This window comes from Nerophis lumbriciformis, linkage group LG25, assembly GCF_033978685.3.
Source record: "Nerophis lumbriciformis linkage group LG25, RoL_Nlum_v2.1, whole genome shotgun sequence".
NCBI classification, from domain to species: domain Eukaryota; kingdom Metazoa; phylum Chordata; class Actinopteri; order Syngnathiformes; family Syngnathidae; genus Nerophis; species Nerophis lumbriciformis.
This window is the reverse complement of record NC_084572.2, coordinates 5,720,750-5,747,523: the sequence shown is the minus strand read 5'-3', so window position 1 is coordinate 5,747,523 and position 26,774 is coordinate 5,720,750. Positions and strand designations below refer to the sequence as shown.

Below are 26,774 nucleotides of genomic sequence, written 5' to 3'. Positions count from 1 at the left end.
TGTAAATGTTGCAAAAAAATAATAATAATAATAATAATTCACCACTGGAATTTAAATTATTTACAGAACTTGTGTGAGATTATGGCTTTGCACTTTGTTTTATATATATATATATATATATATATATATATATATATATATATGTATATGTATATTTTGCGTTCTATTTTAGTTACTTTATTGAGTTTACAACCCCCTGGCGCTGTTTTGTAGTGTTTTTGTATTTATTTTTTTGATTATTATTATTTTTCAATTGTTTGTAAATGCTGCAATTTATAAATAAAGGTTTATTAAAATAAAATAATAATAATACTAATTCACCACTGGAATTGTATATATATATATATATATATATATATATATATATATATATATTTGCATTCTATTTTAGTTTGAGTTTACAACCCCCTGGTGCTATTTTGTACTGTTTTTGATTATTATTTATAAATAAAGGGTTATATTAAAATAAATAAATAATAATAATAATTCACCACTGGAATATAAATTATTTACAGAACTTGTGTGAGATTATGGCTTTGCACTTTGTTTTATATATATATATATATGTATATTTTGCGTTCTATTTTAGTTACTTTATTGAGTTTACAACCCCCTGGCACTGTTTTGTACTGTTTTTCTACTTATTTTGATTATTATTATTTTTCAATTGTTTGTAAATGCTGCAATTTATAAATAAAGGTTTATAAAATAAAAATAAAATAATAATAATGCTATACGGCTCGGAAGCCTGGACCCCTTACCAAAGGCACGTCAGAATCCTGGAGAGATACCACATCCGCTGCCTGCAACGGATCCTGGGTCTGACCTGGCAGGACAGAGTCCCACATGTGGATATTTATGATCGGACCCAAACACCCAGCATCCAAGTGTTCCTTGCGCTAAGACATCTGCGCTGGGTGGGGCATGTAATCCGCATGCCCACCCAGAGGCTCCCCCGACAGATCCTCTACGGCCAACTCCAGGAAGGCTGTAGGTCTCCTGGGGGTCAGCGGAAACGCTACAAGGACCACATAAAAACCCTCCTGAAGCGCTGTGCTATCCAGCCTTCCGCACTGGAAGTCTTGGCTGCTGATCGCCACACCTGGCGCAACTGCAGTCACGCCGGCATTGCTCATCTCCAGGAGCAGACCACTGAGAGGAGAAAACAACAACGTTTACAGCGACATCAACGCGCTGCAGGGGCCCCCCTCTCAAGCGTGGACTACATCTGCCCCACATGTGGCAAACCATGCGGGTCACGCATTGGCCTGCACAGCCACATGCAATGGCATATACGAAACCCCCCTCAATAACCCATTACTGGAGCAACGTCATCATCGTAATCGATGGACAGCCACAAGCAAGCAAGCAATATATATATATATATATATATATATATATATATATATATTTTGCGTTCTATTTTAGTTACTTTATTGAGTTTACAACCCCCTGGCGCTGTTTTGTAGTGTTTTTGTACTTATTTTGATTATTATTTTTCAATTGTTTGTAAATGCTGCAATTTATAAATAAAGGTTTATAAAATAAAAATAAAATAATAATGATACTAATTCACCACTGGAATTGTGTGTATATATATATATATATATATATATATATATATATATGCATTCTATTTTAGTTTGAGTTTACAACCCACTGGCACTATTTTGTTCTGTTTTTGATTATTATTTATAAATAAAGGTTTATAACCCCCCCCCCCCCCAAAAAATAAATAAAAATAATAATTCACCACTGGAATTTAAATTATTTACAGAACTTGTGTGAGCCTATGGCTTTGCACTTTGTTATATTCTACATTCTATTTTAGTTACTTTATTGAGTTTACAACCCCCTGGCGCTGTTTTGTACTGTTTTTCTACTTATTTTGATTATTATTTTTTCTCAATTGTTTGTAAATGTTGCAATTTATAAATAAAGGTTTTTAAAATAAATTAAAAAAATAAATAAATAAATAATAATAATAATAATAATTCCTCACTGGGAATAACAGTGCGATGCAGCGGACATATTAATAAACAAATATGTCTGATTTTGCTCGCAACCGAGTCAAGATGGTCGTCACGACATCACATGTTTGTTGTCAGGGCGCTTTGTTGTTGTCATGTGATGACTTGTTTACGAGAGAAGCAGCTACCAGACTTGTACTTTCTGTGCGCGTTCACCTTTTTCATATGGAATTATTCACAAATAAACCCGTTTTTTTTCCCCCTAGCTATCTCGCATGTGGCTCAAACAGGAAGTAGTTTTAAGCGTCCCATTGTCACTGCCGATGGAATGCGGCGTCCATCTTGGTTCCTGTGCACTTCCCAGTAAATAAACGCCGCGTCCCTGGAGATGTGAATGGCTGCAAACGTAAACAGGAAGGAGGCGAAGGAGCGAGGGCCATTCATAGATGTCGCCCGCCATATTTGTGCCGCCTCGCGTGTAGGAGGGGGAACAAAAAAAAACGAGTGAAACAGGAAGTGCATATGGAGAAACATCTGGTTGAAGGCCTGGAGGTGTGTGTGTGTGTGTGTTTGAAGTGTGCATGAGGCTCTTGAGGTCTAAACCCGGGCTGCCCTGGACTAGTCAGCACTTTTCGGAGAACACGCCCTTAAAAATACTGACTAGCATCTTGTTTCCCGTCTTTTCTCGCAGTAATTCATGTTTGCTGCAGCAGTGCCTGGAAGAATGAAGTGTGTGTGTGTGTGTGTGTGTGTGTGTGTGTGCGTGTGTGTGTGTGTGAGAGTATTAATGTCACATGGTCTCCTCCATCAGACCCTGCCCCCACTTCTCTCTCTCTGGCATCCCTTGGAGCCATCACATGTGCAGCGTTGGTCAGTTAGCACTTTTTCCTGGAAAGTTTCACTTTAACCACCTAAAAAAAACAAAAACTCTGGTTTTCTGTGAAAGTCCCGCCTCCCTTTGTTGATGCAGTCATTGGGCGGTCTGCATGTCACATGTCAGTCACCATTGTGGCAACACAGTCTGTATTCTAGCCATGCAGTCGTTGTCCGCTCTACATGTCAGTCATTGTCATGTCATTGTGGGCGGCATGGCGTAGTGGGTAGAGCAACCGTGCCAGAAACCTGAGGGTTGCAGGTTCGCTCCCCGCCTCTTACCATCCAAAAAATCGCTGCCGTTGTGTCCTTGGGCGGGACACTTCACCCTTTTCCCCCGGTGCCACTCACACCGGTGAATTGAATGATGAATGATAGGTGGTGGTCGGAGGGGCCGTTGGCACAAATTGCAGCCACGCTTCCGTCAGTCTACCCCAGGGCAGCTGTGGCTATGAAAGTAGCTTACCACCACCAGGTGTGAATGAATGATGGGTTCTACATGTAAAGCGACTTTGGGTACTTAGAAAAGCGCTATATAAATCCCAGTTATTATTATTATTATTATTATTATTATTGTGTGTGTGACGTTACATTAGTCAGGATTTCACTCATTTTAGTCATTGGTCATGCAGTCGTCGGGCGGTCTACATGTCAATATGTGACGGCACCGATTGGTCCTGATGTCACTCATTGTATACATGTGAGTCCATCCATCCATCCATCTTCTTCCGCTTATCCGAGGTCGGGTCGCGGGGGCAGCAGCCTAAGCAGGGAAGCCCAGACTTCCCTCTCCCCAGCCACTTCGTCCAGCTCCTCCCGGGGGATCCCGAGGCGACATAGTCTTCCCAGCGTGTCCTGGGTCTTCCCCGTGGCCTCCTACCGGTCGGACGTGCCCGAAACACCTTCCTAGGGAGGCGCTCGGGTGGCATCCTGACCAGATGCCCGAACCACCTCATCTGGCTCCTCTCCATGTGGAGGAGCAGTGGCTTTACTTTGAGCTCCCCCCGAATGACAGAGCTTCTCACCCTATCTCTAAGGGAGAGCCCCGCCACCCGGCGGAGAAAACTCATTTCGGCCGCTTGTACCCGTGATCTTGTCCTTTTGGTCATGACCCAAAGCTCATGACCATAGGTGAGGATGGGAACGTAGATCGACCGGCTCAGCTCCTTCTTCACCACAACGGATCGATACAGCGTCCGCATTACTGAAGACGCCGCACCGATCCGCCTGTCGATCTCACGATCCACTCTTCCCCCACTCGTGAACAAGACTCCGAGGTACTTGAACTCCTCCACTTGGGGAAGGGTCTCCTCCCCAACCCGGAGATGGCACTCCACCCTTTTCCGGGAGAGAACCATGGACTCGGACTTGGAGGTGCTGATTCCCATCCCAGTTGCTTCACACTCGGCTGCGAACCGATCCAGTGAGAGCTGAAGATCTTGGCCGGAGGAAGCCATCAGGACCACATCATCTGCAAATAGCAGAGACCTAATCCTGCAGCCACCAAACCAGATCCCCTCAACGCCTTGACTGCGCCTAGAAATTCTGTCCATAAAAGTTATGAACAGAATCGGTGACAAAGGGCAGCCTTGGCGGAGTCCAACCCTCACTGGAAACGTGTTCGACTTACTGCCGACAATGCGGACCAAGCTCTGGCACTGATCATACAGGGAGCGGACTGCCACAATAAGACAGTCCGTTACCCCATACTCTCTGAGCACTCCCATGGTCGAATGCCTTTTCCAAGTCCACAAAGCACATGTAGACTGGTTGGGCAAACTCCCATGCACCCTCAAGGACCCTGCCGAGAGTATAGAGCTGGTCCACAGTTCCACGACCAAGACGAAAACCACACTGTTCCTCCTGAATCCGAGGTTCGACTATCCGGCGTAGCCTCCTCTCCAGTACACCTGAATAGACCTTACCGGGAATACATGTGAGTCATTGCTGTATAACACAGTCTGCATATTAGTTACTAGTCATGCAGTCAATCATTACATGTGAGGGCACCGATTGGTCCTGATGTCACTTATTGTATACATGTGAGTAGGGGTGTAACGGTACGTGTATTTGTACTGAACCGTTTCGGTACGGAGGGTTCGGTTCGGTTTGGAGGTGTTGTGTACCGAAAGAGTTTCCACACAAACATATTAAAGGCCTACTGAAAGCCACTACTACCGACCACGCAGTCTGATAGTTTATATATCAATGATGAAATCTTAACATTGCAACACATGCCAATACTAAAGTGCAATTTTAAATTTTGCGCGAAATATCCTGCTGAAAACGTCTCGGTATGATGACGTCTGCGCGTGACGTCACGGATTGTGGAGGACATTTTGGGACAGCATGGTGGCCAGCTATTAAGTCGTCTGTTTTCATCGCAAAATTCCACAGTATTCTGGACATCTGTGTTGGTGAATCTTTTGCAATTTGTTCAATGAACAATGGAGACAGCAAAGAAGAAAGCTGTAGGTGGGAAGCGGTGTATTGCGGCCGGCTGCAACAACAACACAAACACAGCCGGTGTTTCATTGTTTACATTCCCGAAAGATGACAGTCAAGCTTTACCATTGGCCTGTGGAGAACTGGGACAACAGAGACTCTTACCAGGAGGACTTTGAGTTGGATGCGCAGACACGGTACCGTGAGTACGTTTCCAAACATTTGATCGCTTGCCCGTACGTGCGTGCCGCTATGTGCATGTCACGTACGTAACTTTGGGGACTTTGGGGAAATATATGTGCTGTATGAACTTTGGGGAGGTGAACGGTACTTTGGGCTGTGGGATTGAGTGTGTTGTGCAGGTGTTTGAGTTGTATTGGCGCGTTATATGGACGGGAGGGGGGAGGTGTTTGTTATGCGGGATTAATTTGTGTCATATTAAATATAAGCCTGGTTGTGTTGTGGCTAATAGAGTATATATATGTCTTGTGTTTACCGTATTTTCCGCACCATAAGGCGCCCTGGGTTATAAGCCGCGCCTTCAATGAACGGCATATTTCAAAACTTTGTCCACCTATAAGACGCCCCGTGTTATAAGCCGCATCTAACTGCGCTAAAGGAATGTCAAAAAAACAGTCAGATAGGTCAGTCAAACTTTAATAATATATTAAAAACCAGCGTGATGTGGGCGCGCATGGAGTCGTATATCAACATGGACGGAGCTGCGTGAAAAAAGCCACCCGGCCTCTTCGCGTAAACTTACCTTAACCACTCGCTCATCTTTTCTTCATCCATCCCTTCGAGTTAGCTTTTATGATGACGCCGGCTGGAAAGGTCTCTTTTGGCAAGGTCTTCCTTTTGAATATCACCATGGGTGGAAGTTTCTGGCCATTAGCATGGCAAGCTAGAACCACAGTGAAGGATGACTTCTCATTCCCTGTGGTGCGAATATTCACCGTACGTGCTCCCGTTGTATCCACAGTGCGGTTCACAGGAATATCAAAAGTCAGTGGAACCTCGTCCATGTTGATAATGTTCTCTGGCCGGATCTTTTTTTCAGCTATCTTGTTTTTACAATATGCACGGAAAGTAGCCAGCTTTTCTTGAAAGTCTTTAGGCAGTTGCTGTGAAATAGTAGTCCGTGTGCGGATGGAGAGATTGCGTCTTTTCATGAACCGGATCCCTGTCGCTTAGTAGGAGCCATTTTGTGGTCTTTACAGATGTAAACACACAAAGGAAATGAAACGTAATATCCGCGCGCTTCTTCTTCTTCTACGCGGGCGGGTGGTTGCTTACAGTAGAAGAAGAAGCGCTTCCTGTTCTATGGGGGCGGGTGCTTACCTTGGCGGTTGCTTGCGTAGAAGAAGAAGCACTTCCTCTTCTACGGGGAAAAAAGATGGCGGCTGTTTACCGTAGTTGCGAGACCGAAACTTTATGAAAATGAATCTTAATATTAATCCATATATAAAGCGCACCGGGTTGTAAGGCGCACTGTCAGCTTTTGAGAAAATTTGTGGTTTTTAGGTGCGCCTTATAGTGCGGAAAATACGGTATTTACTGTTTTAGTCATCAGGTCCCACCCGCCTCTCACAGCATCTTCCCTATCTGCCCTCTAGTCCTTCACTCTCACTTTCCTCATCCACAAATCTTTCATCCTCGCTCAAATTAATGGGGAAATCGTCGCTTTCTCGGTCCGAATCGCTCTCGCTGCTGGTGGCCATGATTGTAAACAATGTGCCGGATGTGAGGAGCTCCACAACCTGTGACGTCACGCTACTCGTCTGCTACTTCCGATACAGGCAAGGCTTTTATTATCAGCGACCAAAAGTTGCGAACTTTATCGTCGATGTTCTCTACTAAATCCTTTCAGCAAAAATATGGCAATATCGCAAAAATGATCGAATATGGCACATAGAATGGACCGGCTATCCCCGTTTAAATAAGAAAATCGCATTTCAGTAGGCCTTTAAGCTAAGCTAAAGTCTTAACAAGCTGCTCCGCTTCCTTCTGTCTCTGTCAGTCCTCTACACAGCACCCAGCATTGTCCCACCCACACAACCATCTGATTGGTTATATACAGAGCGGTAACAGCCAATCAGCAGTGCGTATTCAGAGCGCATGTAGTCAGTGCTTAGCGTTTAGCAGGTAATCATCAGGCAGCGGACTCTCCTCAAATGATAATAAACACCTCCCAGTCAACTACTAGTAACATCACTATGAGCCCGTTGACCTTCTAGAAATATAAACTGCAGCTCAGCTCGCTCGCAGTCCTGGCTTGAGGTGAAGGCTAATTCGATTTTAGCGTAACGTTAGCTCATTTTGCGGTGTGTTACGGACAGCAAAGCCCTGTCTAGCTGTTATTTCACTTTACCTTTTTCTGTGTTGATTGAGCTGTGTTGAAGTAGCAAAATAGGACATTATGTAAATGAAGAGTTTCTGTCTCTGATAGGTGATATAATAATGTAAGTGCATCATTAAGCCTACATGAACTCCATGGTGTTCAGGGATGAATAGTCTCTCCTATTGCTATTGTACCATTTTTTTCAGCTATAGTTACATTAATCATTAGTAATGCAGCAGCCTAGTTTTGAATGGCAGGGTCCCTGCTATCACATGTTGATAAAAATATAACATTTACAGATAATAAAAATCAGCTACCGTATTTTTCGGACTATAAGTCACAGTTTTTTTCATAGTTTGGCCGGGGGTGCGACTTATACTCAGGAGCGACTTATGTGTGAAATTATTAACACATTACCGTAAAATATCAAATAATATTATTTAGCTCATTCACGTAAGAGACTAGACATATAAGATTTCATGGGATTTATTGATTAGGAGTGAGAGATTGTTTGGTAAACGTATAGCATGTTCTATATGTTATAGTTATTTGAATGACTCTTACCATAATATGTTACATTAACATACCAGGCACGTTCTCAGTTGGTTATTTATGCCTCATATAACGTACACTTATTCAGCCTGTTGTTCGCTATTCTTTATTTATTTTAAATTGCCTTTCAAATGTCTATTGTTGGTGTTGGCTTTTATCAAATAGATGTCCCCAAAAAATGCGACTTATACTCCAGTGCGACTTATATATGTTTTTTTCCTTCTTTATTATGCATTTTCGGCCGGTGCGACTTATACTCCGGAGCGACTTATACTCCGGTACAGGCTTCTTCCCAAATGCTGTAATAAATTAAGCATGATGAGTTGACTTGAAACTGTTTAATGTTGCACTTTTTATATGTAGAAGAAAAGTTTTGTCATTTTATTTAATCTGAGCAACAACTTGAGGCAGTTTAATGTTGATTAATGTGGGCAGAATTTTTATAGTGTTCCCAATGTTAAAAGGATAAAGCCGTTGTTTACAAATTTGGTAAATAAATAACCAAAAAATTTATATTTTGTTGTTTTCTTACTGCATACTTGCCAACCTTGAAACCTCCGATTTCGGGGGGTGGGGGCGTGGTCAGGGGTGGGGCGTGGTTTGGGGCGTGGTTAAGAGGGGAGGAGTATATTGACAGCTAGAATTCACCAAGTGAAGTATTTCATATATATATATATATATATATATATATATATATATATATATACAAGAACTAAATCATCCAGACTAGAGATAAATTGTATTATTATGTTTATCTTACTTACAAATACATATATTTGTTAATTTAAAAAAAAAAAAAAAATACATTTTTACTATATTTTGCTAAAAACATCCAAATTAATTGTATTTTTATTTGTATTTTTTCTGACTCCTTATTACATCCAGCCATAGAATTATACATTAAAATAAACATGTTTGAAATAATTAATTTTAAATGATCATAGTAATTCATTTAAAATGACCATATTTAATTATTAAAATAATTGCTTGTTTATCAACAACTTTAGCATTTTATTCATTACATTTTGAAGCTCTCAGAAGCCAAGTTATGTTATATTCCTTAATATTTATTTATGCAAGTTTGAAGTATCAATTATCTAAACACAGTTTTGTTTGCATATTTTCAGGATGTAGATATATATATATATATATATATATATATATATATATGTGTGTGTGTGTGTGGTATACTTGCCAACCTTGAGACCTCCGATTTCGGGAGGTGGGGGGCGTGGTCAGGGGTGGGGCGGGGCGTGGTTATGAGGGGAGGAGTATATTGACAGCTAGAACTCACCAAGTCAAGTATTTCATACATAAGTTATATATATATATATATATATATATATATATATATATATATATATATATATATATACATATCTACATCCTGAAAATATGCAAACAAAACTGTGTTTAGATAATTGATACTTCAAACTTGCATAAATAAATACTAAGGAATATAACATAACTTGGCTTCTGAGAGCTTCAAAATGTAATGAATAAAATGTTAAAGTTGTTGATAAACAAGCAATTATTTTAATAATTAAATATCGTCATTTTAAATGAATTATTGTGATAATTTAAAATTAATTATTTCAAATATGTTTATTTTAATGTATAATTCTATGGCTGGATGTAATAAGGAGTCAGAAAAAATACAAATAAAAATACAATTAACTTAGATGTTTTTAGCAAAATAGAGTAAAAATGTATTTCGTTTTTTTTTTGTGTTTTTTTTAATTAATAAATATATTTATTTTTAGGTAAGATAAACATAATAATACAATTCATCTCTAGTATGGATGATTTAGTTCTTGTCACCCTGTTGTCCTCCCGTAGTGAAAAAAGGCTGTCCTCACTCAGGTCCGCATGGAGCTGGAGGGGGCGTGGCCTCCAGCTCCGGCTGAAAATCGGGAGATTTTCGGGAGAATATTTGGCCCGGGAGGTTTTCGGGAGAGGCGCTGAATTTCGGGAGTCTCCCGGAAAATTCGGGAGGGTTGGCAAGTATGTCTTACTGTACCGAAAATGAACCGAACCGTGACCTCTAAACCGAGGTACGTACCGAACCGACATTTTCGTGTACCGTTCCACTCCTACATGTGAGTCATTAGTGTTACAATACAATCCGCATTTTAGTCATTAGTCATGCAGTCATTGGGCGGTCTGCATGTCACTGATGCATAGTACTTATTGGTCATGTGCATACTTGCCAACCTTGAGACCTCCGATTTCGGGAGGTGGGGGGGCGTGGTCGGGGGCGTGGTGGTGGGCGGGGGCGTGGTTAAGAGGGGAGGAGTATATTGACAGCTAGAATTCACCAAGTCAAGTATTTCATACATATACATATATATATATATATATATATATATATATATATATATATATATATATGTGTATATATATATATATATATATATATACACATATATATATAAATACACACATATATATATATACACACACATATATATATATATATATATATATATATATATATATATATATATATATATATATATATATATATATATGTATGTGTGGGGAAAAAAATCACAAGACTACTTCATCTCTACAGGCCTGTTTCATGAGGGGTTCCCTCAATCAAAATCTCCTGATGATTGAGGGAACCCCTCATGAAACAGGCCTGTAGAGATGAAGTAGTCTTGTGATTTTTTTTCCCACACATACATATATTGCGCTCTACTACGGTATCGAGCACTATTTTTTGGATAACCTTATTAAGACATATATATATATATATATATATATATATATATATATATATATATATATATATATATATGGCAGTGTGTCGCGCCTCACCAAGGAGCAGCGAGAATACCAAGAAGCGCATATGCCAAATTTTCAAAGAGAACGGCCTACGGATCACGATTGAAGCCAACAAGCAAACCGTCAACTTCCTTGACGTCACTTTCAACCTGAGAAATAACAGCTACCAACCATTCACGAAACCCAACACAACACTCCAATACGTGCACCATGACAGCAACCACCCACCCACCACCACGAAAAGAATACCTACCGGAATCAATAAAAGGCTATCGATGCTGTTATCTAGCAAAGCTGAATTTGACCAAGCAACCCCCCCGTACCAAAAAGCCCTTGATGAAAGCGGATACAATTTCACCCTCACCTATGAACCCACGCCAGGAAACCAGCCAAAAAAGAACAGAAAACGGAACGACATCATCTGGTACAACCCCCCATACAGCAAAAACGTCTCAACGAACATTGGACACAAATTCCTCAATCTGATTGACAAACACTTTCCCAAAGACAACATCCTAAGAAAAGTATTCAACAAGAACAACATTAAATTGAGCTACAGCTGCATGAACAATATACGACAAATCATCTCAAACCACAACAAAACAATTGCAAATGAGCCGTCGGCCCTCAGACAGAGCGACTCCAAAACCAACAAAGGATGTAATTGTCGAAAGAAACCTGATTGCCCCCTCAACGGGGGGTGCTTACAAACATCAGTTGTCTACCAATCTAAGGTAATACGCAAGGACATTAACACATCCGACACATATGTAGGATTAACCGAGGGAGAATTCAAAACCAGATGGAACAATTACAAGGCTTCTTTCAGGAACAAAAACCTGCGAAATACCACAGAACTCAGCAAACACATTTGGGACCTCAAAGACAATAATGTTGAATATTCAATAACATGGCAAATTCTTGCATCCAGCACACCTTACAATAGTGGTAATAAAAGATGCAACCTATGCTTGAAAGAGAAACTGTTTATTATTTACCGTCCAGACCTGTCATCCCTCAACAAGCGCAGCGAAATTGTAACAACATGCCGCCATAGACGGAAACACCTCCTAGGCAACACATGAGCCAATCACCACGCCCCTAGGCCAGCCTGTACCCACCCACTCTGTGCCCTATATAAACCATGGTATGCGAATGCTCCCATTAAAATCTCCTGACGATTGAGGGTACCCCCCCTCATGAAACAGGCCTGTAGAGATGAAATAGTCTTGTGATTTTTTTCCCACACATACATATATAGATATATATATATATACATCCTGAAAATATGCAAACAAAACTGTGTTTAGATAATTGATACTTAGACCTTGCATAAATAAATCTTAAGGAATATAACATAACTTGGCTTTTGAGAGCTTCAAAATGTAATGACTAAAATGCTAAAGTTGTTGATAAACAAGCAATTATTTTAATAATTAAATATGGTCATTTTAAAATAATTATATGGTCATTTTAAATGAATTATTATAATTAAAATTAATTATTTCAAATATGTTTATTTTAATGTATAATTCTATGGCTGAATGTAATAAGGAGTCAGAAAAAATACAAATAAAAACAATTAATTTTGATGTTTTTAGCAAAATATAGTAAAAATGTATTTAGTTTTTTTTTTGTAATTAATAAATATATTTATTTTTAGGTGAGATAAACATAATAATACAATTTATCTCTAGTCTGGATGATTTAGTTCGTGTCACCCTGTTGTCCCCCCGTCATAAAAAAAAAAAGGCTGTCCTCACTTAGGTCGCATGGAGCTGGAGGGGGCGTGGCCTCCAGCTCCGGCTGAAAATCGGGAGATTTTCGGGAGAATATTTGTCCCGGGAGGTTTTCGGGAGAGGCGCTGAATTTCGGGAGTCTCCCGGAAAATTCGGGAGGGTTGACAAGTATGGTCATGTGACTTCCATGTGATTTGTTTCACTGTCTAGCTCCGCCCCCTCTGGCACAATCTTGTACATGGTCACGTTGCTAATTTCTTGTCCCTTGTCCCGATAAAGCTGACGGCCATATTTGCTTTCGGAAGCTGCGGCGGCTTTGCGGGCAGGAACATCGTGTCCATCTTCTGCGGCGACGGCGGCAACGAAACGCTCAACGCCAACTTCCACTACCCCTTCAGGTGAGGCCGTCACGTCGGACGTTCCGCCTCGAAACGGCGTCTGATTGCGTGGTGTTGTTGCAGGCTGAGCCAGGTGCCGCTCGTGGAGGGAAACGCCAGCATATGCAACCACTCTGTCAGCACCACACACCTGATAGGAGACTCCTCCTCTTCGGCGGAGTTCTTTGTGGGCGTGGCCGTCGTCTGCTTCCTGTACTGCATGGCGGCCCTCTTGGTGTATTTGGGCTACATGCACGTGTACAAGAACTCCGACTTCGGACCCATTCTCGTGAGTGTTCTGTCTTGGTGAGTCTGTGAGGAGCACCATTCCGACGGCTTGTCCTCGTCCACTCGTCCAGGACTTTGTGATCACGGCGGTCGTGGCGTTCCTGTGGCTGGCGTGTTCGTCCGCCTGGGCCAAGGGGCTTCAGCACGTCAAGGACGCAACGGACACGGAGGGCATAGCCGGCGCCGTGGCGCTCTGCAAGGGGAGCAACATCACCTGCCAGGTCACCGAGTACGCCAACCTCCGGACGCTCAACATCTCAGTGGTGAGACTTTTTCAATGATTTCCCCCCGGTCATGTGACATCTGTGTTGCTAGGCAGAGTTGGAGGCCTCCAGCTGCCTCACACAGTTAGGAATTCAACTCTGTATTCAATAAAAAATATTCTCATTTAGTTTAAAACTTGGTAGCATATATTTAGAGTGCATCCTTAAAAATGGACCTAATTAAATAATGAAATACATATTTGAATAATTACTTTGTGTCATTAATTTATGGCAATTGGAATTAAATACACAAATGTGTTAAGTCATGGATTTATTTAATGTAAAATTACATTTAAATATTGTATCCTGTTGATTAAATATATATTAAATATTTAAATAGTTACTTGAATGAGTCTAATTTGTTATAATTGTAATCAAATACATAAATGTGTTACTTAATATGTCAGTTTTTTCAGATTATTTCATCATTTATTAAATATTTAAAGAAAAAAAATCTCAAAGTAATTACTTAATTTTGTCATTAATTATAATGGAATTAAATACATGCATGTGTTATTAATTTATTTGATGTAAAAGTACATTTGATTATTTCATCATTTAAATAATTAAATAAAAAACCTCTTTAAATAGATACATATTATTATTAAATACATGTGTCAATAGTTTATTTAATGTAAAAGTGTGTTACTAAATGTCATTCGTTTATTTAATGTAAAATTATATTTGATTATTTTATCATTTATTAAATATTTAAATAAATAATCTGAAAATAATTACATATTTAAATGAGTCTTCGATTAGTTATAATGGAATTAAATACATGTGTTTTTAGTTTATTTAATGTAAAAGTGCATTACTAAATACGTCATTAGTTTATTTAATGTAATATTATATCTGATTATTTTATCATTTATTAAATATTTAAATAAAAAAGATCTCAAAATAATTACTTAAATTTGTCAGTAATTAATTATAATTCGAATTAAATACATGAATATGTCATGCATTTATTTGATGTAAAAGTACATTTGATTATTTCATCATTTAAATAATTAAATAAAAAAACCTCTTTAAATAGATACATATTTAAATGAGTCTTCAATTAATTATAATGGAATTAAATACATGTGTCAATAGTTTATTTAATGTAAAAGTGCGTTACTAAATGTCATTCGTTTATTTAATGTAAAATTATATTTGATTATTTTATCATTTATTAAATATTTAAATAAATAATCTGAAAATAATTACATATTTAAATGAGTCTTCAATTAGTTATAATGGAATTAAATACATACATGTGTCATTAGTTTATTTAATGTAAAAGTGCATTACTAAATACGTCATTAGTTTATTTAATGTAATATTATATCTGATTATTTTATCATTTATTAAATATTTAAATCAAAAAGATCTCAAAATAATTACTTAAATTTGTCAGTAATTAATTATAATTGGAATTAAATACATGAATATGTCATGCATTTATTTGATGTAAAAGTACATTTGATTATTTCATCATTCAAATAATTAAATAAAAAACCTCTTTAAATAGATACATATTTAAATGAGTCTTCAATTAGTTATAATGGAATTAAATACATGTGTCAATAGTTTATTTAATGTAAAAGTGCGTTACTAAATGTCATTCGTTTATTTAATGTAAAATTATATTTGATTATTTTATCATTTATTAAATATTTAAATAAATAATCTGAAAATAATTACATATTTAAATGAGTCTTCAATTAGTTATAATGGAATTAAATACATACATGTGTCATTAGTTTATTTAATGTAAAAGTGCATTACTAAATACGTCATCAGTTTATTTAATGTAATATTATATCTGATTATTTTATCATTTATTAAATATTTAAATAAAAAAGATCTCAAAATAATTACTTAAATTTGTCAGTAATTAATTATAATTCGAATTAAATACATGAATATGTCATGCATTTATTTTATGTAAAAGTACATTTGACGTCATCATTTAAATATTTATTTACATAAATACCTCTTTAAATACATACATATTTAAATGTGTCATCAATTATTTATATTGTAATTAAATACATAATTGTGTTATTAATTCATTTGATGTAATTTATTTAATTACATTTGATTATGTAATCCATTAAATAATTATTGAAATACAAACCTCTTTAAGTAGATACATATTTAAATGTGTCATCAATTAATTATAATGGAATTAAATACATAAATGTGTCATTAGTTTATTTAATTCAAAAGTGCGTTACTAAATGTCATTAACATTATTAATGTAAAATTATATCAGATTGTTTCATAATTTATTAAATATTTAAATTAAAAACATCTCAAAATAATTAGTCATTAATTATTTATAATTGGAATTAAATACATAAATGTGGTATTAATTTATTTGATGTAAAAGTACATTTGATTATTTCATCATTTATATAATTAAATAAAAAACCTCTTTAAATAGATACATATTTAAATGAGTCTTCAATTAGTTATAATGGAATTAAATACATGTGTCAATAGTTTATTTAATGTAAAAGTGCGTTACTAAATGTCTTGTTTATTTAATGTAAAATTATATTTGATTATTTTATAATTTATTAAATATTTAAATAAATAATCTTAAAATAATTACATATTTAAATGAGTCTTCAATTAGTTATAATGGAATTAAATACATACATGTGTCATTAGTTTATTTAATGTAAAAGTGCATTACTAAATACGTCTTTAGTTTATTTAATGTAAAATTATATCTGATTATTTTATCATTTATTACAAATTTAAATCAAAAAGATCTCAAAATAATTACTTAAATTTGTCAGTAATTAATTATAATTGGAATTAAATACATGAATATGTCATGCATTTAAATATTTATTTACATAAATACCTCTTTAAATAGATACATATTTAAATGTGTCATCAATTATTTATAATGGAATTAAATACATAATTGTGTTATTAATTCATTTGATGTAATTGATTTAATTACATTTGATTATGTAATCCATTAAATAATTATTGAAATACAAACCTCTTTAAGTAGATACATATTTAAATTTGTCATCAATTAATTATAATGGAATTAAATACATAAATGTGTCATTAGTTTATTTAATTCAAAAGTGCGTTACTAAATGTCATTAACATTATTAATGTAAAATTATATCAGATTGTTTCATAATTTATTAAATATTTAAATTAAAAAAATCTCAAAATAATTAGTCATTAATTATTTATAATTGGAATTAAATACATAAATGTGGTATTAATTTATTTGATGTAAAAGTACATTTGATTATTTCATCATTTAAATAAATATTTTAATAAAAACATCTTTAAAGAAATACATTTAAATGTATCATCAATTTATTATAATATAATTAAGTACATACATGTGTTATTTATTTGATGTAAAAGTACATTTTTATATTTCATCATTTACATACTTATTTAAATAAAAAACCTCTTTAAATAGACACATATTTAAATGTGTCATCAATTAATTATAATTAAATAAATTAAATACACAAATGTGTCATTGGTTTATTTACTTAAAGTGTGTTACTAAATATGTCATTCGTATATTTAATATAAAATTATATATGATTATTTAATCTTTTGTTAAATATTTAACTTTAAAAAAATCTCAAAATAATTACTTAAATTGTTCATTAATTAATTATAATTACAATTAATACATAAATGTGGTATTAATTTATTTGATGTAAAACTACATTTGATTATTTCATAATGTAAATCATTATTTCGATTAAAACCTCTTTAAATAGACACATTTAAATGTGTCATCAATTAATTATAATATAATTAAATACATAAATGTGTTATTAATTTATTTGATATGAAAGTACATTTGATTATTCCATCATTTAAATAGTTATTTAAATAAAAACCTCTTTAAATAGATACATATTTAAATGTGTCATCAATTCATTATAATGGAATTAAATACACAAATGTGTCAGTTTATTTACTTCAAAAGTGTGTTACTAAATATCTCATTAATATATTTAATGTAAAATTATTTGATTATTTCATCATTTGTTAAATATTTAATTTAAAAAAAAAATCTCAAAATAATTACATATTCCATTAAGTCATTATAATTACAATTAAATACAGAAATGTGGTAGTAATTTATTTCATGTAAAAGTACATTTGATTATTTCATCTTTCAAATAATTATTTAAATAAAAAACTCTTTAAATATACATATTTAAATGTGTCATCAATTAATTATAATGAAATTAAATACATAAATGTGTCATTAAATGTCATTCATTCATTTATTTACTTTAAAAGTGTGTTACTGAATATATTATTAATTTATTTAATGTAAAATTACATTTGATTATTTCATCATTTATTAAATATTTAAATAAAACAATATCAAAAATAATTACTTAAATTTGTCATTATTATAATTGGAATTAAATACATAAATGTGGAATTAAATATGCAATTAATTGATTTGATGTAAAAGTAAATTTGATTATTTCAGAATTTAAATATTTATTTAAACAAATACCTCTTTAAAGAAGTACGTATTTAAATGTGACATTAATTAATTTATTGTGAAAGTGCATCTAATTATTTTTGATATGTAATTCATAATTTCCTATTTAATTATTTTTTGATTTATTTACTTCAAAATGTAATTAATTATTTATTTATCATGAATTTGTTTTATCTGGCAAACTCAGCCGTCAAATAACTAATTAAATTATTTAATGTATTTTTACATTACATAAATTAATGACACGTTTAATACTACATATGTATTTAGTTCCAATTATAATTAATTAACACATTCAAGTAATTATTTTTATATTTATTTATTAAAGAAAGTTTGACTTATGGTCATAATGTATTGACAGAGTTTATGTTTGAAACTCTCAACAGGTGTTCGGCTACCTCAACATGTTCGTGTGGGCCGGTAACGCTTGGTTCGTGTACAAGGAGACGCGCTGGCACTCGCAGAAGGTCTCCACCCAACCAGGACCGGGGAGGCAGCAGGTTCCGGCAGCCATCTAAATCACGCACAAACAAACCTCACTTTGTGGGTGATTTTTTTTAACCTATTCTTCAAACATTCAACGTTTTCCCCAAGATGAACCATTCTATTAGAATATCCAATTTTCACTTTAAGATATTTTTCTATGTGAAGCTTCACAATAGCTTGTTTAGGGTACAAATACATAACTTTAAGGTACGTTTCCTTTGTCAAAAAAGGGTTAAATTTGATTATGAATTTACTTTTATGCACACATTAATAATTATAGTACAACTGGTATCAAACTCGAGGCCCGGGGGCCGTATCTGGCCCGCGAATGCCTAGGAAAATATGCATCAATGAAGTACCTTATCTTTTCGTACTGAATGTACCGTATTTTCCGCACCATAAGGCGCCCTGGGTTATAAGCCGCGCCTTCAATGAACGGCATATTTCAAAACTTTGTCCACCTATAAGCCGCCCCGTGTTATAAGCCGCATCTAACTGCGCTAAAGGAATGTCAAAAAAACAGTCAGATAGGTCAGTCAAACTTTAATAATATATTAAAAACCAGCGTGATGTGGGCGCGCATGGAGTCGTATATCAACATGGACGGAGCTGCGTGAAAAAAGCCACCCGGCCTCTTCGCGTAAACTTACCTTAACCACTCGCTCATCTTTTCTTCATCCATCCATCCCTTCGAGTTAGCTTTTATGATGACGCCGGCTGGAAAGGTCTCTTTTGGCAAGGTCTTCCTTTTGAATATCACCATGGGTGGAAGTTTCTGGCCATTAGCATGGCAAGCTAGAACCACAGTGAAGGATGACTTCTCATTCCCTGTGGTGCGAATATTCACCGTACGTGCTCCCGTTGTATCCACAGTGCGGTTCACAGGAATATCAAAAGTCAGTGGAACCTCGTCCATTTTGATAATGTTCTCTGGCCGGATCTTTTTTTCAGCTATCTTGTTTTTACAATATGCACGGAAAGTAGCCAGCTTTTCTTGAAAGTCTTTAGGCAGTTGCTGTGAAATAGTAGTCCGTGTGCGGATGGAGAGATTGCGTCTTTTCATGAACCGGAAACCTGTCGCTTAGTAGGAGCCATTTTGTGGTCTTTACAGATGTAAACACACAAAGGAAATGAAACGTAATATCCGCGCGCTTCTTCTTCTTCTACGGGGGCGGGTGGTTGCTTACAGTAGAAGAAGAAGCGCTTCCTCTTCTATGGGGGCGGCTGCTTACCTTGGCGGTTGCTTGCGTAGAAGAAGAAGCACTTCCTCTTCTACGGGGAAAAAAGATGGCGGCTGTTTACCGTAGTTGCGAGACCGAAACTTTATGAAAATGAATCTTAATATTAATCCATATATAAAGCGCACCAGGTTATAAGCCGCACTGTCAGCTTTTGAGTAAATTTGTGGTTTTTAGGTGCGGCTAATAGTGCGGAAAATACGGTATTTTATTTTATTAATTTAAAAAAAAAGGACTTTATCTTCACCATACCTGGTTGTCCAAATTAGGCATAATGTGTTAATTCCACGACTGTATATATTGGTATCGGTAATTAAAGAGTTGGACAATATCGGAATATCGGATATCGGCAAAAAGCCATTATCGGACATCCCTAATTATTATTAATCAATCCAACAAAATAATACACAATAATACCATACTAATACAATTCCAATTCCAAAATCATCAAAAACATTCAGAATAGCAATCAACAGAGCGATTGAGAGGACACACAAACATGACACAAAACAATCCAAAAGTAGGAGGGGTGTAACGGTACACAAAAATTTCGGTTCGGTACGTACCTCGGTTTAGAGGCCACTGTTCGGTTCATTTTCGGTACAGTAAGAAAACAACAAAATATAAATGTTTTGGTTATTTATTTACCAAATTTGTAAACAACAGGGTCCATTGCCAGGGTTAATGTGGCCAACATATATAAAATAAAAACTAAATAAAATAAGGCTCAGAATGGTTTCTTAACAAAACTTTTCTACATATAAAGTGCTTTTTTTGATTGATTGATTGAGACTTTTATTAGTAGATTGTACAGTAAACTGCCTCAAGTTGTTGCTCAGATTAAATAAAACGACAAAACTTTTCTTCTACATATAAAAAGTGCAACATTAAACAGTTTCAAGTCAACTCAGCCTCAGATTAACTTTTCTTTTCAACAGTATCAATATTTAGAATTCCAACATAGCAGTGATTAGAAATCCCTCATTTTCAAATGTTAATATTATGCAATATTGAAACAAATAGTATATCACCATAATTTAACACATTTTTATGAGTTGAAATAAAAATAAATACTTTAATATCTGCTTGACTTATGGTTTCGAAACAAATTATCCATCAAATTGTACACTGTAAAAAGGAGAATAGATATTACCGTACGTTAAAATGACGATGTTTTTACAGCATATTTAATTGAAAAAAACTCTACCACTGTTTTTACTATAAAATGTACTACGCTGCCTTTTTTTCTTACTGTAAAATCTACGGTTGTTGTTACTGTAAGTGGAAAAATGGTTCCACGGTTATTTTACGGTAACAAACTGGCAGCTCAGTTTTTGAACAAACTACCTTGAATTTTACAGTAAGATTCTGGCAACTAAGCTGCCAGTATTTTACCGTAAAATAACCGTGGTACCATTTTAAAATGGTAAATAAACAGTACTGTTTTCCATCTACTGTACGGTAATATATAAAGTTTAAAACAAATCTGTAGATTTTGCATTAAAACAATGGTGACAAGATTTTTTTTTTTGAAAAAATATATTTCATAATAAAATGCATTGGCAAATTTGTTAATTATTCAGTGTTACAAGCGGCCCTCTGAGGCAGGCCCGTCCCTAACCAATCTGGCGCCCTAAGCAAGATTTTAGGTGGCGCCCCCCCCACATCGGCAGTGAAGTGTATATACTCACAAGAAACCGAATAGCTTTGTCTTTGACCTTTTTTTTTTTTTACTTACAACTATACCTAATATATAAAGGGGTGGAAAAGTGACTATTACCTGCAGGGCAAACATTAGCTAACCAGAAGGCAATAACAATGTAAACAAAAAACACCTGCTTAAAAGATCTAATACAAATGTCCCTGAGGAATGTAAGGTGGGAGTACTGTAATTACCTAACGTTACATTATTATTTTTCATAACAATTTAGCCCCCTCCACAATATTAACCCGACGTTAAAACAGAACTAGCTATTTATTGATTAGCAATTGCCGAATCATGTAACATTAGCTTAATGCTAAAAAGCCAGGTTACTACATTCTGTAAGAGACAAATAATTTCATGTAGGCTAACGTTACCTACCTGCTACCTCTGTCTTTTTCTCGTTTCTCCTCCTCTTCTTTTCTCTTTTTTCTTCCCTGGGCACCTGACAGTTTTGGCCGTTTTGACATCTTGTGTTGATTTTTTGATGTGGTGACGTCCAAAAAGAGTCATGATACGGGAAGGGAGGGGGCGCACCGTGCGGGGGGAGTGAGGGGGGGCGTAATGTTGTAACAAATAATATTTCTATTAAATAGGCTTTACTTTGCATTTTAATTAACGTGGGATTATTTTTTGTATTTAGAAATAATAGTACCAACTTTTTTTTTTTTTTTTTTTCTCCAACATTTGTGGCACTGGCGTGGCGCCCCCTGATGGACGGCGCCCTTAGCATTTGCCTATACGGCCTATGCCACGGGCCGGCCCTGCTCTGAGGGCATCCATAACTGCAATTGGCCCTCAATGAAAACTAGAGATGTCGATAAATGCGTTAAAATGTAATATCGGAAATTATCGGTATCGTTTTTTTTTTTTATTATCGGTATCGTTTTTTTGTTGTTGTTTTTTTTCAATTAAATCAACATAAAAAACACAAGGTACACTTACAATTAGTGCACCAACCCAAAAAACCTTCCTCCATTTACACAAAAGGGTTGTTTCTTTCTGTTATTAATATTCCGGTTCCTACATTATATATCAATATATATCAATACAGTCTGCGAGGGATACAGTCCGTAAGCACACATGATTGGTCCACTAATAGTACTAACCTTTAACAGTTAATTTTACTCATTATCATTAATTACTAGTTTCTATGTAACCGTTTTTATATTGTTTTAATTTCTTTTTTATTCAAGAAAATGTTTTTAATTTATTTCTTTTTTCTTTTTTTAAAGTACCTTATCTTCACCATACCTGGTTGTCCAAATTAGGCATAATAATGTGTTAATTCCACGACTGTATATATCGGTTGATATCGGTATCGGTAATTAAAGAGTTGGACAATATCGGAATATCGGCAAAAATTATCGGACATCCCTAATGAAAACCAATTTGACACCCCTGTTATAGTATCAAATCTGAGCTTTCTCTAACCTTTGTCTCCCTCTAGCGGTTGCAGCACGAACTACAACGCTGTAGTCATTTAAACAAGCATAGGTTGTTTCCCCCCTCTTGTTTGTTTTTACTTTGGAATATTTTCAACCGTATTTCATAAATGAATGTGCACAAATGTATGCATAGAACCCTTCCATATGTCTCCCGTCAAGCACCGGACACAAAACTACTTGTGGGGTTCTTTATTCTGAAAGGTAAATATTAGTAGTTGAACACTATATAAATGAAATCATAAAAGTTTAGGTCTGGGTATTCTCACAAATTAAAAAAAGGAGGTGTTTCCTTTACACAAAACACCGTATGTTCTGATACTATCAGAAGTAAATTCTATATACCTTTGGTATGACACAATCAAATCAAATAACTGCTGTGGCTTTTTTCCCCGATTACATACAAGAACATGTAAAAAGTATCTTGTCACATACATTTAAATGTCCATTTTACAATGAATAGATTTGTACCTTGACCGACAGGCCAAGCGGTGTGCGGCTTCAGCGGTCGCAGAGGCAAAAACTCGGACATGGGAGGAGTTCGGTGAGGCCATGGAAAACGACTTCCGGACGGCTTCGAAGCAATTCTGGACCACCATCCGCCGCCTCAGGAAGGGGAAGCAGTGCACTATCAACACCGTGTATGGTGAGGATGGTGTTCTGCTGACCTCAACTGCGGATGTTGTGGATCGGTGGAGGGAATACTTCGAAGACCTCCTCAATCCCACCAACACGTCTTCCTATGAGGAAGCAGTGCCTGGGGAGTCTGTGGTGGGCTCTCCTATTTCTGGGGCTGAGGTTGCTGAGGTAGTTAAAAAGCTCCTCGGTGGCAAGGCTCCGGGGGTAGATGAGATCCGCCCGGAGTTCCTTAAGGCTCTGGATGCTGTGGGGCTGTCTTGGTTGACAAGACTCTGCAGCATCGCGTGGACATCGGGGGCGGTACCACTGGATTGGCAGACCGGGGTGGTGGTTCCTCTCTTTAAGAAGGGGAACCGGAGGGTGTGTTCTAACTATCGTGGGATCACACTCCTCAGCCTTCCCGGTAAGGTCTATTCAGGTGTACTGGAGAGGAGGCTACGCCGGATAGTAGAACCTTGGATTCAGGAGGAACAGTGTGGTTTTCGTCCTGGTCGTGGAACTGTGGACCAGCTCTATACTCTCGGCAGGGTCCTTGAGGGTGCATGGGAGTTTGCCCAACCAGTCTACATGTGTTTTGTGGACTTGGAGAAGGCATTTGACCGTGTCCCTCGGGAAGTCCTGTGGGGAGTGCTCAGAGAGTATGGGGTATCGGACTGTCTGATTGTGGCAGTCCGCTCCCTGTATGGTCAGTGTCAGAGCTTGGTCCGCATTGCCGGTAGTAAGTCGGACACGTTTCCAGTGAGGGTTGGACTCCGCCAAGGCTGCCCTTTGTCACCGATTCTGTTCATAACTTTTATGGACAGAATTTCTAGGCGCAGTCAAGGCGTTGAGGGGATCTGGTTTGGTGGCTGCAGGATTAGGTCTCTGCTTTTTGCAGATGATGTGGTCCTGATGGCTTCATCTGGCCAGGATCTTCAGCTCTCACTGGATCGGTTCGCAGCTGAGTGTGAAGCGACTGGGATGAGAATCAGCACCTCCAAGTCAGAGTCCATGGTTCTCGCCCGGAAAAGGGTGGAGTGCCATCTCCGGGTTGGGGAGGAGATCTTGCCCCAAGTGGAGGAGTTCAAGTACCTCGGAGTCTTGTTCACGAGTGAGGGAAGAGTGGATCGTGAGATCGACAGGCGGATCGGTGCGGCGTCTTCAGTAATGCGGACGCTGTATCGGTCCGTTGTGGTGAAGAAGGAGCTGAGCCGGAAGGCAAAGCTCTCAATTTACCGGTCGATCTACGTTCCCATCCTCACCTATGGTCATGAGCTTTGGGTTATGACCGAAAGGACAAGATCACGGGTACAAGCGGCCGAAATGAGTTTCCTCCGCCGGGTAGCGGGGCTCTCCCTTAGAGATAGGGTGAGAAGCTCTGTCATTCGGGGGGAGCTCAAAGTAAAGCCGCTGCTCCTCCACATCGAGAGGAACCAGATGAGGTGGTTCGGGCATCTGGTCAGGATGCCACCCGAACGCCTCCCTAGGGAGGTGTTTAGGGCATGTCCGACCTGTAGGAGGCCGCGGGGAAGACCCAGGACACGTTGGGAAGACTATGTCTCCCGGCTGGCCTGGGAACGCCTCGGGGTCCCCCGGGAGGAGCTGGACGAAGTGGCTGGGGAGAGGGAAGTCTGGGCTTCCCTGCTTAGGCTGCTGTCCCTGCGACCCGACCTCGGATAAGCGGAAGAAGATGGATGGATGGATGGATGGATTTGTACCTTATTTCTCCAAAATCTCCCGAATGACCTTTGAAGTAGCAACAAAAATACACACACTCGTGTTTCTGCAACAAAAGTGGTACCCATTTACAAATACATAAAGATACTGTACATTCACAAAAAGGTGAATATTTATCCTTTGTAGCTAACAAAAATCGTATCGCCACTATTTGTTCTGTCCTAAAAGTAACCAAATGATTCCTCGAATCGAAAAGCCACACATGTGAAACGAGTTCTCTACCGCAGTTTTTCAACCACCAACACTAGCGTACTGTGAGATACAGTCTGATGTGGGAAGCCAACGATCCAGACCGTTATCGACGCAAAGTTGAAAAGCCAGCATCTGTGATGGTATGGGGGTTGCATTAGTGCCCAAGGCATGGGGTAACTTACACATCTGTGAAGGCACCATTAATGCTGAAAGGTGCATACAGGTTTTGGAGCAACATTTGCTGCCATCTAAGCGGCTGCTTATTTCAGCAAGACAATGCCAAGCCACGTGTTATAACAGCCTGGCTTCGTAAAACAAGAGTGCGGGTACTTTCCTGGCTCCGCCTGCAGTCCAGACCTGTCTCCCATCGAAAATGTGTGGCGCATAATAAAGCGTAAAATACGACGGCGGAGACCCCCGGACTGTTGAACGACTTAAGCTGTACATAAAACCAGGCATGTGATTTGACCACAATGGAAAAAGACTGAAAAGATTTCCGGGAGTCTGGGGGATGCCCCCCCGAAGCTCCTGGTTTTTCACCAATGTAAATTAACAAAGACAGCACCATTTGAAGAAAATATTTTAGTGTTTAAAGACATGAAAACATCATTAATAGAACATACCTTGCTTCAAGTTGTTTCATATGTTTTTGGCGTTTCGCATGTACCGTATTTTCCGCACCATAAGGCGCCCTGGGTTATAAGCCGCGCCTTCAATGAACGGCATATTTCAAAACTTTGTCCACCTATAAGCCGCCCCGTGTTATAAGCCGCATCTAACTGCGCTAAAGGAATGTCAAAAAAACAGTCAGATAGGTCAGTCAAACTTTAATAATATATTAAAAACCAGCGTGATGTGGGCGCGCATGGAGTCGTATATCAACATGGACGGAGCTGCGTGAAAAAAGCCACCCGGCCTCTTCGCGTAAACTTCCCTTAACCACTCGCTCATCTTTTCTTCATCCATCCATCCCTTCGAGTTACCTTTTATGATGACGCCGGCTGGAAAGGTCTCTTTTGGCAAGGTCTTCCTTTTGAATATCACCATGGGTGGAAGTTTCTGGCCATTAGCATGGCAAGCTAGAACCACAGTGAAGGATGACTTCTCATTCCCTGTGGTGCGAATATTCACCGTACGTGCTCCCGTTGTATCCACAGTGCGGTTCACAGGAATATCAAAAGTCAGTGGAACCTCGTCCATGTTGATAA

General features: G+C 37.4%; 1 protein-coding gene across 3 annotated transcripts in view; it reads left to right on the top strand.

The window, feature by feature from the left end:
- Positions 1 to 26,774, top strand: part of sypl1 (synaptophysin-like 1) — a 40,089-nt gene that overhangs the window by 9,389 nt on the left and 3,926 nt on the right. Inside the window, exons 2-5 of one of the 3 annotated variants that reach the window (XM_061983613.2) lie at positions 12,990 to 13,108; positions 13,172 to 13,376; positions 13,447 to 13,638; positions 18,535 to 18,691. In XM_061983613.2, the coding sequence (XP_061839597.1) occupies positions 12,990 to 13,108; positions 13,172 to 13,376; positions 13,447 to 13,638; positions 18,535 to 18,666 (648 nt within the window). In that variant the 3' untranslated portion in view covers positions 18,667 to 18,691. Of the gene's footprint in view, positions 1 to 12,989; positions 13,109 to 13,171; positions 13,377 to 13,446; positions 13,639 to 18,534; positions 22,100 to 26,774 lie in introns of those variants that run through there. The other 2 variants (XM_061983612.2, XM_061983615.2) reach the window with 2 other exon arrangements.